We start from the raw sequence: 14,551 nt of genomic DNA on the forward strand, positions 1-14,551 counted from the left end.
CCGCAGCGGCCGCGGCTCCTTCCGGCGTCTTCGCGGCGGCCGCAGGCGTCTCGGGCGTCGTGGGCGGGCGGGGAGGGGGCAGGGGCGGGGCCGCGAGGAGAGTCCTTCCCGGGGCGGGGCCGCGGGGACCTAGGTCTGGCGTCGCGACTCGGACCCCAAATGCAGTTGGCTGTACAGAGACCACGTCCGTGCAGCAGTTTAAGGCTTAGGTCTTTTTTCATCTTTACATTTATTCTTCCCCTTTTGTACAGTCGCACTACCACCATTGTAAGGTTTTGTCTCGATGCATTACAGAATCTGCATTAAGGCTGGCCACTGAAGGGCTTCAGGTTTCCGACCCTGTGTAAACAAATATCAGACTTAACTTATCTTAATTAAGCACTGTATTCCCTCTTCTCTTTGTTCTCCCAACTTCTTAGGACCTAGATTTTCTGGAAGCAATTGTGTTTCTCTTTTCCACATATGTAAAGAAGAAATTTATCTCTAGCATTTTCCTCTAGGACAAAATCAAAAAGATCAAATCAAATATTTATTGAAACCTTACTGCCTAGAGCATTGGTCTCCAAAATAGGAGCACATACCCCAATGTTGTGCAAAATGCTCAATCTCCATCATGAGCAAGTAGAAAATACAAATTAGAGGAGCTTCTACTTATATTTATTTTTATGGTAAAAATAGAAGAAATTAATCATGATACAACATTCTATGTAGAGATTGACACTGAGGCCTCAGTTTATACCACATATGATCACCTCTCCTGGGTTTAACAATAGAAGTTTCACAATGTGGGTAGTACCCATGGTCCTGCCATTCCTCCTTTTATTTTCAGCCTATTTCAAAATATTGCAGTTTACATGCTACAGGATGTCAGCAATGTGATTAATTTTTATTTTTTAAAAATCAACCATATAAATGTTTTAAATATTTATACTCTTCTGCAAAAAGATAAGGGAATGATTATAAAAATCATTCGTTCCCTGATGTCTTGTGGCAAAGTACTGAAGAACTCTCTGGCTTAAATGAGAGTTGTATAGGTTTACTTGAAAAAAAGACAAAAAGAGAAAGAAAAAAGACCAGTGGTCTAAATGTTCTGACCTTTTTTTTGATGACAAGCGACTGTCAGCAGCAGGCTATCTAACAAAAAATTTTTTAATGTATACATTTAACCTATGGCTTTAAAGTAAAAGTGACCTTTTTTTTAAAAAAAAGATGACCAGTAAGGGGATCTTAACCCTTGACTTGGTGTTGTCAGCACCACACTCTCCCAAGTGAGCCATGGGCCAGCCCTAAAAGTGGCACTTTTTAAATGAGTAAGAAAGTAAATGCATTTAAGAGGCCTGTGCAATGTTGAGATCATATTGAAAAATGGGGTTTAGAAATGTTGCCATTGCTGAGTAATTTTGCTGCCAAAAATTATTTGTTACCTAGAAAAACTGATTTCTGCATCAAGAGATCATTAAGAGATGACAAGTCAAGCCAGCAAATAGAAGATATATGAAATACGTGTAACTGATAAAGGGCTCATATATATGTGTATTTCCACAAATCAATATGACAGGCAACCAAACAAGCAAAAGTCACTACTCTAGAAATTCCTGCATTGAAAATGTATCAGAGATATTCTGTCCTTAAACAGTGTTCTAGCAAATTCAATTAATCCCCAAAGTCCCCTCAACCATCCTGCTTGGTAACCAAGTTCCTCTTTGGGCTTAGAGGGGTTCTGGGACACTGTCAGTACAGGGAAGGCAAATGATATGGCTGTTCAAAGCAGGTGTGACTCATGCTTAGATGATAGTGGACCAGTTGTCACTAAGCAAATGCACTCTGACACAATGCAATACCTCTCCCACTTTTAACTTCCATAGATTCCCACCCCTCTCACACCCTTGGGTATTTACTTTTATCCTTTTGTTCCTCAATCCAGAATCCTTAACCCTTTACTTTTCTTCAAGCAATATCTCTTGATGGATCATAAGAAAGGGCACTGTCATTGGAAAATCAATCAATCAATCCACCTCCGAAAGAAGAGATTATACGTTCTATAGTGCAGACACCCAGCTGAGTCATGCTGATTTTGGAGTGGAATTCTAGAGATGCCATTTGTAGAGAATATAATGTGAATCATATGACCTGGAATTGTACTTCAGGCCAGGTACTAAAGGCTCTCCTAATGCAGGGCTGAAAAAGAAAAAATGAAGGGAAGAAAGAAAGGAAGGAAGAGAAAAGGAGAGCTAGAAGGAGGGAGGAAGGAAGGCAATTGAACAGTCATATCAAAACAAACATCTTATTTTTCCAACTGAGTAATGGCAAGTAAAAATAGCAGTGCATAAAACATACACTTTGATACTCATGTATATTGCAAATGCTGTGACTCTCAGTCAGATACACTTTTACAGATACTCTCAACACTCATCCCTCATTCACCTGGCTAACTCCTAGCTAGATATTCCTGGTTTAATGTAGCGCTCTTCACCCCATTATTTCCCATTTCAGCATTCTGTCTGTTTTCTTCAGAAAATTTACTGTAATTATCAATTATTTCAAGAATTTTTGTAAATTTAAATTTTTTTTTTTTTGTCCTTTTTTTGTGACCGCAGCTCAGTCAGTGAGCGAACTGGCCATCCCTATATAGGATCCGAACCTGCGGCGGGAGCGCTGCTGCGCTCCCAGCGCCGCACTCTCCCGAGTGAGCCACGGGGTCGGCCCGTAAATTTAATTTTTTGCCTGTCTCCTCTGAATTTAGGCTCAATGAGAGCAGTGACTATTTGTCTTGTTTACAATATTCCCAAAGCCTAGCATTAGGACTCAAGTATTTGTTGGTTTCCAACTGGGGTTTGTTTAGCTCCCGGTGTTGATATTTGGCAACATCCCTGAGGAGGACTGGTGGAAGAAGGAATTAGTCACATATCTTTGCATTGATGTAACAGGAGAGTCCGAAACATCATTAGGGCCACTGTTGAGAAACCCTGATTTTTGTTTGTTTGTTTCAGAAAAACCCTGACTTAACCTGAGGCTTTATAATATGTTTTTGGTTATAAGCGCCAGAAACCCAATTAAACTGTTTTCCTTTTTTTGTTGTTGTGTTTTTTTGTTTTTTCAGCTGGCCGGTATGGGGATCTGAACCTGCGACTTTGATGGGATAAGGTTGTGCTCTAACCAACTGAATAACCGGCCAGTCATGTTTTTCTTACTTTGATAAACAAGCTGCAGCTGGCAGGGACAAGCAGAAACCAACTTTATTCTTTCCTATTATCATCCTTGAAAATCTCTGAGAAGCCCTCTCTACTCCTAGACAAAAAATCTTAAGTAAAGCCTTTAGCTTTTCTAGTCACTCTCACGCAGTTAAAAAGTACCCCAATAGACAAACGATCTTTTCTCCCGGTATTAAAAAATTCCTGTCCAATGCAATGTTAAAAATCCCAGACTCATACAGTTCAAAAATTCTGTCATTCGCTCCACCTTGTTCTACCTTCCCGTTGGCTGGCTAGCTTCTCATTGTGGACCCCTCCAGGGTTGGAGAACACAAGAACAGGAAGGATCTTCCTGAATTGGGATAGTTTTAGCCATATGTCAGTGCTCTCCGGGTTTAGCTGAGGTCTGAAGCTGATCCTTTCTCTCATGGAGTACTTCTATATGTGCGTCACTGGAGAACTGTCACCTACAGTCTCTTAGCTTGTCGGTGTAGCTTATTTTTTATTTTTTTGGTGGCTGGCCAGGATGGGGATCCAAACCTTTGACCTTGGTGTTTTCAGCACCGCACTCTAACCAACTGAGCTAACTGGCCAGCCCACAGCAATCTGTCTTCTGGGGCCATTTATGACATACACCTCAGTGTCCTGGTTTCCAAGGATACATCCCTAGATTGGAGTCATCTCACCCATGCTGGCAGTCCTGTTGGACAGCCATTCTCAAGATGACCCAGTCTAACTTTCTTACACGGGGTTCTCACTTGGACCACAAAAAGCATAATGGATCTCGCACAGAAGTGTGGGCTCTTCCCCATGTGCATCTTCTGCGCAGAGGTGGCCTCAGCCTCTCGCCTTAGAACTTTTCAAGTAAAAATCCATTATCAGGTCTCATCTCTCTGGGATTCCAATGGACACATGTCATCTTTTCCAAATGGTCCTCTTGAAGTTCCTCAGACTTGGCTTGACGTAAGGGGAAAGCACCTATTACCCCACTCCCATAGTGGTACCTTAATTTGGATGTGAAAGCATTTGGCATTGACATTTGGGGCCTCTGCTAACAATCTGTTACCATACATTCATTCTTACAGTAATGGTTCAGGTTACTGTAACTCAGGGTTTCTCAAAAATGACATTAGTGATGTTTTGGGCTGATAATTTTTTGTGTGGAGGGGGGTTTCTGTGCATTGTAGCATGTTTAGCAGCATCTTTGGCCTGTACCCAGTATACACCAGTAGCACTTCCTACCAATGATGATAAAAATGTCTCCAAACATTACCAAATGTCTTCTAGAAGGCAAAGTCGCCATGGTTGAGAATTACTCCTCTAACTTAGGCTTGTGTTCCTCAAATCTTTTTTGGATGATCTGATCATTTAGAAAATTATAATACTCTGAGATCAATAGACAAGGATGCTTGCAGTTAGAAGTGTCCAGCAGGGATTGCTATCTTGGCATACCTATAAGCCACTTGAAGCACATCAGTGAGCTAGGGCTTAACAGTTGGGATGCTCTGTCTTTGGCAAAAAAAGGGGATTTATTGGTTCATGGAATCCAGGGAAAAATAGCTAGAACCAGAGACTCAAACATTGCTAGGACTCACTCATGATCTCTTCATCACTCACTTCTTTTTTTTTTTTTTTTTTTTTTTTAAAAATGAGTGGGTTTATTTTATTTTATTTTTTTTTTGTCGTTTTTTCGTGACCGGCACTCAGCCAGTGAGTGCACTGGTCAGTCCTATATAGGATCCGAACCCGCGGCGGGAGCGTTCGCCACGCTCCCAGCACAGCACTCTACCAAGTGCGCCACGGGCTTGGCCCATCACTCACTTCTTAATTTGCCATTTTACGGTTTTCTCCAAAAGCAGAGTTCCTAGTGTAAAAAATCCCAAAGAACCGATTTATTGTCTTAACCTGGGTCAAGTGCCTGCCCAAGATCATTCAGCCAGAGGGTCAGAGTCATGGAATAACAGGGCAGCTCCAATGACAATTAAGTGTGGATGGATGGAAGACCCAATATCATAGTGAATACTGGCTTAAAGGTTAAGATTTCTGATGGACCAGAGCAGGAAAGACATTGGCAGAGGGAAGAGCATGGGCAAAGGCACATGAGCAAGAGACAGTATGCTGCAGGTGGGAACCTACAAGGGGTCAGTATTGATAGAGCAGAGACTGAGAGCAGGGGATAGGGAGAAAGACTAGACAGAGAAGGCAGATTATGGGTAACCTTGTCTGCTAAGTAGTTTTCATTCTAGAGCTCCATGAAGAATTTTGAGAAAGGATGCAACATGATAAGATTTATATACTGTATTACTTGGATGGCAGTGACTGGCATGAAGTAGAAGCAGGCTGTTGCAGAATCAAAACAAGGGAAGGTAAGGGACTAGAAATAAAGATGGTTATTAGAGCTACTTAGTGGATAAAATTAGTAGACTTTCAATTGACAGCATGAGAGATGGAGCCTAGCAAGGCTCCGCTGTACAGATCCTCTTCATTCTTACCTGGATTATTTTAATAGTTTCCTAATATGTCTTTCTGACTCTAGTCTCAGTCTCCTACAGTCCATCACCATACTTCTAAACATAACTCTCTCTAAAACACAAATCTGATCATGTAACTCTTCAATGACTCCGCCTCGCCTCAAAGAGTTTTTATTTTTTTTCCCTCACCAAAGGTGTAGGATGAAGCAAACGAGTTGCCTAGAATGAAATATCTTAAGCACTCACCCTCATGAAAACTAACCCACTCCCATAACCCATTAATCCAATCCATGAATGGATTAATGGGCTCTGCCTTCATGACCCAATCACCTCCCAAAGGTCCCACCTCTCAAAATTGTTGCATTGGGGACCAAGTTTCCAATACATGAACTTTGGGGGAATACATTCACACCACAGCAATACAATTCACCCATTAAAACTGTACATTTCAATGCTTTTTAGTATGTTCAGATTTGCGCAACCTTCACCATAATCTATTCACCACTCCAGAAAGAAGCTCTGTACCCTTTATTAGTCACTTCCATTTCCCTTCTACCCTCCCAGCCCTAGGCAACAACTAATTTACTTCCTGTTTCTATATATTTGTCTGTTCTGGACATTGCATATAAATAGAATCATACAATATGTGGCCTTTTATTACTGACTTCTTTACTTAGCATTATGTTTCCAAGGTTCACCTGTGTTGTGGCATTTATCAGCACAGCATTTCTTTTTATGGCCAAATAATATTCCATTATATGGATATACTACAATTTTTATCCATTCATCTGTTGATAGACATTGGGTTTTTCCACTTTTTGGTAATTAAGAATAATGCTGCTATGCATATTTGAGGACGAGTGGATATTTTTTGTGTGGATGTATGTTTTTATTTCCTTTGAGTATTAACTAGAAGTAGAATTGCTGGGTTACATGGTAATTCTATGTTTAACATTTTGAAGAACTGAATCTATAATATTTGGATGTGTGTATGGACCACTGCACTCAATAGATGTCCTAAATTAGCATCTAGAACAATACTCTGAGTTCTATATGCCTTAGTTGGCTTAGTTCTGACTTGTTAAGGGGTACTGTAAAACACTTTGAATGGGTGATGAGAACAAAGGTATCATAATCAGTGTATGCCCTATGGCATTGTGTATAGTATTTGAAAGAAGGCCCTGAGGTATTTCTGGGGATTCTGCCAGGTTTTAGCAGTTAATGGAAATGGTAATTGGAGATATGACTTATCTAAAAGTGTTCATCTACTTAGGTAATGTAATTGTTTTTAGCTCCTCAGTGTGCTAGACTTCTCTGGTCAGGTTTAATGTTGTCAACTTGATAAGTGCTGTTTCCCCCAGTAATTCATGAAGTATGTATGCCTCATACAGTCATGGCTGGAGTGAGCAGTGATCCTAAATATACTAAGCAAAATATCAGATAAACCCAATCAGTGTAGTTAAATTAGACTTTGGTACCTTCTTTTTATTTTTTTAATTTTTAAAATTATTTTATTTTATCAATATACAATGTAGTTGATTTCTGTGTCCCTTTACCGATTCCTCCCTCTCCCCTCCCGACTTTGGTACCTTCTGCATGTGGCTCACACCTAAATACCTGTTCTTTTCTTGGCCCTATTGTGCGTTTTTTCAGTGTCTGTCCCCCTGGCTGGAGACCTCTCACTGTTTCATTTCCTAACACAGGGGGAGAAATCTGTGGCTAACAATCTGTACGGTCAATTTAGACCTAGTTTCAAGACGATACAATCTTTTAAGAGAATTCAAGCCTGGCTACATTCTGTGGCATTCATATGGCCCACAGGAAAATCTTTCTTGCAAAGTTGCTGGTACAGGTCACTTCTGCTGCAGGCCTCTCTCTGTTCTACTGTCAAAATCCTCTCTGGATAGTCTATTGCTTTTGGACTTTTCCAGGTGATAAGAACTCCAGTACACAGAGGTCAAGTTGTCAGAGTTTCATAAAATCTCTTTACTTGGTTTGAGGTGGAGGTAGGGTGGGATAAGCAATCTCCTTGCCCCACTCCTGACAAGCACTGCTGACATGCACAGCACTCCAGAAAACTACCTCCTAGGCATTTTCATTTTATAATCTTCTCATTCTGGGGAGGTGCATGAGAACTGAGGATTGCTACATGGGCTTCACATTCTTCCAGCATGTTCTGTGTGAATGGTCTAGCATCCCTTTTTAGAATCCTCGGGGTACTTGGCATCTATTTTTCTCAGCTTTGGAGCTTCTGCCAAAAGACACCAAAGAGTCCCATTTAATACATCAAATATCTTAGAAATAAGTGACAGGATTGTTCTATGTTCTTAACCTTTTTTGGTATCATGTACCTCTTTGACATTCGGGTCTGTGGAACCCCTTCTCAAAGTAATGTTTCTATGTGCATAACACAAAATACATAGGATTACAAAGGAAACCAATTATACTGAAGTAGAGTTTTATCCTTGGATCTCTCAGAGGTCCAGGTTCCCATTCTAAGAACCTGAATAAAAATCTTAGTGCTTTACTGGATTAGACAGTTAGCTCAGCTGGTTAAGAGCATGGTGTTGGAACATCAAAGTCAAGGGTTCGGATCCCTGTAGTGGCCAGCCGCCAAAAAAAAAAAAAAAAAAAAAAAAAATCTTAGTGCTTTATAAGTGTTATTACATTTGTCTTCTTAACACTCCAAGATGAAACTGAGGCATAAAGAGGGCAAGTATCTCGCCTAAGACCACTTTGACAAACTAAGAAATATATATTTGGTCTCTGACAAAGCTCCTAAATCCCTTGGGATTTCCTGGGTGATAGGAGTGTCTTTTTTTCTAATGGGGTGACTCTTGGTGGGCTCCTGGATAGCTTAATGATGGGGACTGTTCACTAGAAAGACCAAGCCATGATTAGAAGCTTGGAACTTGCAGCCCTAAGCCCCATCCTCTGTTAGAGGAGAGGAGCTGCAGATTGAATTAATCATCAATCGTGCTTACTTCCCCTGTCCTTATGGTTAAAGCCACTATTTGTTTAGTTTTCTTTTACTTGTAGATAACAGCAACTTAAATAATATACCCAATAATGACTCAGCTTGAATACTCTGCCAACCCAGAAGAAGGGAGCTTGGAGCAAATTACATTTGGTTTAGAAAAATTAATGAAATGTGACATGTCTTATTTCCTTTTAAAGAGTAAAATCCTACCCAGTGTGTAATACAATCTCTCGCATAATGTTTACTATAGAATTAAAGAAGACAATGTTCTTAGGAAAGCTGCTTTAAGTGGTAGTCATTATCTTTACTGCTCTCCCCATTAGGTTCAATGTACGGAAGTTGTGGGAAATAGGGAGGAGGCAGCAGAGAGGATATTGGTGAAATAAACAAAAACAGCCTTAAAATTTGGGGGTTCTTCAAGTCTCATGAGCTCCATTTACTTTATAAGTATTTATCTATCTATTTTCAGATAGAACTCAGTCTGTGAATTTTTAGTTATTATTCATCTAGTAACATCCTACGTTGGTATTGTCATTCTCCCTATATTCCATTTGACTAAATGGTAATTTTGAATACAGAAAGGATTGTTCATTCTTGTTCCTTAGATAAGAAGAATAACATTTGCTCTCATGTTTTTTCTATCTGTACAAATTTATTTTGGCTTTTCACCACAAATATGCTCAGCAACTGGAATTCTTAAATGTGCTGTTCTGATGGAATGTGCAGGCTCAGAACCGCACATGGAAACAGCATCCAGTTTTGTGGTTGCTGTTATTTTTTGCTACCCTCCTCGCCCATTAGTTTGCTGTATTTTAGAAGCTGAGAGCAGTGACTACCCAGCCTAACCCCTCATACTTGGCCACATTCACTATTCTTTGGTTGCCTAATTTAGTGGGAACAGCAGAGGAAAAGGTAAAGAGGAATTGAAATCAATAATAAATACATCATCTATACAGGGTTGGAATGCTCTTAACACGCATTCGTTTTGAGGGGTAAGGATTCTAAATGTGGAATCCATGGATTGGTTTCAGGGGTTTGGAAGTGTATAATTTTTTTTTTTTCTTTTACTAATGTACGAGCAAGTCTGTGCATTTTTCTGAGGAAAGGCTCCATAGTTGTCATCTGACTCGCAGAACGGTTCTAGATCCTCCAAAAGGTTACGAACTACGATACCAGTTCTTGACAGGTCTGTAAAAGGATGCAGTTCTTCTAATGGAGTTTTTACGTGTACCTGACGAGGCGGGAGCTTCTGCCCTAAACAAAAATGGCGGGAGGTGCTTCACACGTAGTTGCTCACGCAGAAAGGTTTAAAAGGCACCCCCCCCCCTCGCCCCTCCACATTCTCTCCACCTTCCCAATCCTGACCCCGGAAGGACTCCGCCTCCCGCGGCCAGGCTGGGACTTAGCGCCGGGTTGAGGCGGGGAAGCGGGTGTGGGCCGGCTGCTCCTGGTCGTGAGCGCCAGGTACGCGGGTGGAGGAGCGGCCCGAGCGGAGAGTGGGCTCGCGATGCCCTCGGGGCAGAGGGCTCGGCGGGCCTCCAGCGCCGGCGTTAGCAGTCCGAGCTCGGAGTGTCGGGTGGAGCCACAGCAAGCAGGAGGGCCCGCACGCCACGGGGAGGCCCGCAGGGGGAGCGCGGGGTCAGGGTGGGCTCGCCACCCAGCTGAGCCCGAGTGAGGGGCTGGACGGCCAAGCCCGGAGGGAGCCCCTTCTCTGGTCCTCTTGGTAGAGAAAAAGGAAGAGTGCAGAGGAGAGCGCGGCGAGGGGCTGGCGGGCGGGGCGCGCGAGGAGGTGGGGGTGTGGTCCGAGGTTTGGTGCAGGTGGTTTTGAACCGGGAGTGGTTTTTGGATGTGGAAGGTTATGCTTCTTTGAAGGTGCTTTCAAAGAATAATTTAGCATTGGGAAGATGGTGTTGTTCAGGTCCGTACTGTAATTAAAGTTGTTAAACATCTCTTTTCTGGAAGGAGAATTCCAAGATATCTTGTTCTTGCATAGACCTTTAAAACCTTTATTATTATTATTTTATTACTATTGCAGCTAAGCATTTTTGCTGTGCGTAAAATGACCTCTCAGAGTTCGGTTGTGTAATTTATGCTTCACGTGAAAATTTTTTTTGGTGTGTCAGACTTTCATTCTTGCTTGGGTTATAAAGTCAAAGTTGTAGAATAGACTTTTAGGATGTTTAAGAAGCAGACTCTATTTATGCCACTTCTTTTTGATTTCCCAGTGTTGGAATGGAGAGAAGCAAGTAATAGTACACAGCACAGCACAATATTTTTGGTGATGTTTTAGACCCCCTCTACAAATTTGAAAAGTCATTTTGCCTTCATGTTTATTTTAATTATAGTTCTGAGAGCAACTGAAGTGACTCACTTTTTAAAGTAATTCAATTAATGATGATTAAGTTTGGAATCAGATTCCTCAATGATTTTAAATGAAAGGGAATGAGGTCGTTAGAATGCAAAAATAGAGATTTGTCAAAATTCTTTTAGGACAACCACTCTAGCAAATTGAAGTGTTTGCTTTATTTTCTTTCTCTTATGCTTAAAAATCTGGAATGCTCTATGATAGGAAAAATTTGGGTGAATTACTCTCAGTGTTTTGTTTTGATTTTTTTGATGTAGTAGCATAGATTGCTTAGTGATTCAGAATCTGTTTAATTGGTAAAAATGTTTCTCAGAAAGAAAAATGTCAATTTTTAGGGGAAGGAAAACAGTTTTTTCACGTTTTTCTGTAGTATTTTTTAAAGTAATACAATTTTTAAAAAAATCAAATATTACAGAAAGACTTTTAAGAAAAGCCATGATTCCCTGCCCCCCCATCTCATTCTTCAGAGGACCATTTTTCACTTAACTATTTCTTCATGGTTTCTTCTGTATTCCTCCATTATATATCTGTATCACAGTTTGTTGGCTGGAATAAATGTACTTCAATTAGTACTAATTATACTGAATCTAAAAGTTGTAATTAGAACATGGGTGGAGGGAATTAAATTTACACTGCAGTGTCACTAGTAAGGCTTAAGATAAGTGTCAGTACTAGTAACCTACCCTAATAGGTATTACTGTTTGATTTGAAAGGAAACCACTACTTAATCAGTGGTTTTGACACTTCTCTGAAAAAATGCAGGTATTAACAGAAGGGGGTAGCCTACTGGAGTCTAGAAAAAGAGAGCACAGAGATAAATGCAGAAATAAAGTATAGCAAATAAGCTTTTATTGAGGGATTATTGGTAATTTTTATTTTCGCTTTGGTAATATAGAGCACTATCCAAGGAAAAGAAATACTGAATTTGGTAGGCATAAACATTCTGGTTACTAGAGATGCCTACTCCCTTGTGTACCAGGGAGAATTCCCAGGCTTTTTCTTGGCTTGAATAAAATATTTCTCAGGAGCCTTCGATTTTGTGCTCACCAGGCAAAATTTTTGACTTAATTAATTTTTGACTAATTCAGCTTCCCATGATCTTTTATTTCAGGGAGGGTATGTTTTGATAACATATGTAAGTATTCTGGTCACTGGATAGTGTATTTTTTAAAAATTATAAAATGAATAAATTTGTAAACTGATTTATACATCAGTACTATGTGAATTTGTTTAGTGTGTGTTCAATTGGGTGCACTGATAAAATTGCATTTCTGGCTCTACAAAGCAGAGACACAGTCCCTGAACCATCATGTTTCAATTAGCTGCCTCCTCTGTAGACATCTCACTTTTCTTTGGTTAAAAAAGGAATAGCATGCATTAAAACAACATCAAAATTATATAGCACGTATGTGGCATTTTTTGAAGATTTAAAAAATGGGGCAGGAGGAGAATAAATGCATGAGTTCTGAAATTCAGTCAGTGAACTCTGAGTTTCACTTCTAGCTCCAGGAGTCTGTTCCAGATTCCGTTTAGCAACCCTTCGCCCCCCTGTTAAATGAAGAAAATGAGTGGGAAGTAGATTTTAAATTAATATCTAAAAGCTCATAAACTTTTATTTAACCAGAAAAGAGAAAATTTAGAACCTGCAATTTTCTAGGGAAAATTTACAACTTAAACTCAAGGTTTAAATCTAGCTTATTTTCTCTTTTGCTGCCTGGGTGATTAAAAAATACGATTTCAGCTCAACTGTAATATGAATAATTTACTGCAAAAAAAAAAAAATCTAATAGAGTTAAATTTTCAATTTGTATCTTTTACTGGTAAAGTAACCAGAAATACCTGTTGCTAATATGTTTTTATGTTTCATTTAATGACATTTAGAAGAGGAGTCATGTCAGAAGAAACAGTGAGAGAATCACAGTTTTCCTTGAAGACAGCGGCGCTGAGAGTGTTTGATCTTCCTCTGTCTTGGTACTATTCTCTCTCCCAGGTAAACAGAAGAAGCATACATGAAGTTGAATAAGTTTGTTGCTCAGAACATATTTTGTTTACAGTATTTCAATTTCAGTTGAGGTTTTTATATGGTATAGTGAAAATGTTTATTCCCACTCATGTTTTTTTTTTAGCAGCTGCTGGGTACAGAATCAAACCCTGGACCTTGTTGTTATCAGCACCATGCTCTCCCTAACTGAGCTAACTGGCTAGCCACAATGTTTATTAAAGTAGTTTAATACCTACATGGTTTCTATTTATTTCATGAGGGGTTTTTTTTGGTTATCATATTTATAACTAGAAATTATAAAAGGGGATTACATTGCTTAAAATTTTTTTTTTACTATCTTAAGTTCATTTACACAGTCCATTAAAATTATTTTTAGTGGATGGTATTATTTCAATGGGCCTGTTCTCACTATTACAAACCTTTTATTTTAATTTTGTTGTAGTTAAGTACACAGACATAAAATTGACCATTTTAACCTTTTCTTGGCAGCTGGTAGGTATAGGGATCTGAACCCTTGACCTTGGTGTTATAACACTGTGCTCTAACCAACTAAGTTAACAGGCCAGCCCTCTATTTTTAATTTTTTGAGGAACTGCCATACTGTTTTCCACAGCAGCCGTACCATTCTACATTCCCACAAACAGTGCACAATTTTTCCATATTCTTTTTTTTTTTGATCTTTTTATTTTTTTATTATTATTATTTTTTAACGGTATTGGTAGACATTTATTTTTTTATTTTTATTTTTTAAAAAAATTTTATTATGTCGATATACATTGTGGCTGATTCAATTTTTCCATATTCTTACCATCACTTGTTATTTTCTATTTTATTGGTAGTAGTCATCCTAATGACTGCGAGGTGGTATATCATTGTGGTTTTGATTTGCATTTCCCTGATGATTAGTGGTGTTCAGCATCTTTTCATGTGCTTATGGACCATATAGATCTATTTTGTCCTTTGCCCATTTTTGAATCAGGCTTTTTTGTTGTTGAGTTTTAGGCATTCTCTATGTATTCTGGATATTAATCCTTTATCAGATACATGATTTCAAGTTATTTTCGATTCTTTTTTTTTTTTTTTTTTTTTTTGTCATTTTTTCGTGACCGGCACTCAGCCAGTGAGTGCACCAGCAGTCATTCTTATATAGGATCCGAACCCGTGGCGGGAGTGTTGCCGCGCTCCCAGCGCAGCACTCTACCAAGTGTGCCATGGGCTCGGCCCAAATTATTTTCGATTCTATGCGTTGCTTTTTTACTCTGTTGATAATCTTTTGATGCACAAAATTTAAAAATTTCCATCAATTCCAATTTGTCTGTTATTTCTTTTCTTGCCTGTACATTTGGTGTCATATATAAGAAATCATCACCAAATCCAAAATTGTGAAGCTTTTTAAGGTTTTAGGTCTTACATTTAGGTCTTTGATCCATTTTGAGTTAATTTTTGTGTATGGTGTTAGGTAAGGGCCCAACTTCATTCTTTTGCATGTAGATTCCCAGTTTTCCCAGCAACATTTGTTGAAAAGACTGTTCTTTCCCCATT

At 39.5% G+C, this 14,551-nt stretch overlaps 1 protein-coding gene across 1 annotated transcript in view; it reads left to right on the top strand.

Moving 5' to 3' along the window:
- The first annotated feature begins 10,025 nt into the window (after positions 1–10,025).
- MIGA1 (mitoguardin 1) overlaps positions 10,026–14,551 on the top strand; it is a 76,479-nt gene continuing 71,953 nt past the window's right edge. Inside the window, exons 1-2 of the mRNA XM_063104947.1 lie at positions 10,026–10,106; positions 12,889–12,997. Coding sequence (XP_062961017.1) covers positions 12,899–12,997 — 99 coding nt within the window. The 5' untranslated portion in view covers positions 10,026–10,106; positions 12,889–12,898. The remainder of the gene's footprint in view (positions 10,107–12,888; positions 12,998–14,551) is intronic.

Source organism: Cynocephalus volans, chromosome 8 (genome assembly GCF_027409185.1).
Source record: "Cynocephalus volans isolate mCynVol1 chromosome 8, mCynVol1.pri, whole genome shotgun sequence".
In the NCBI taxonomy this organism is placed as follows: domain Eukaryota; kingdom Metazoa; phylum Chordata; class Mammalia; order Dermoptera; family Cynocephalidae; genus Cynocephalus; species Cynocephalus volans.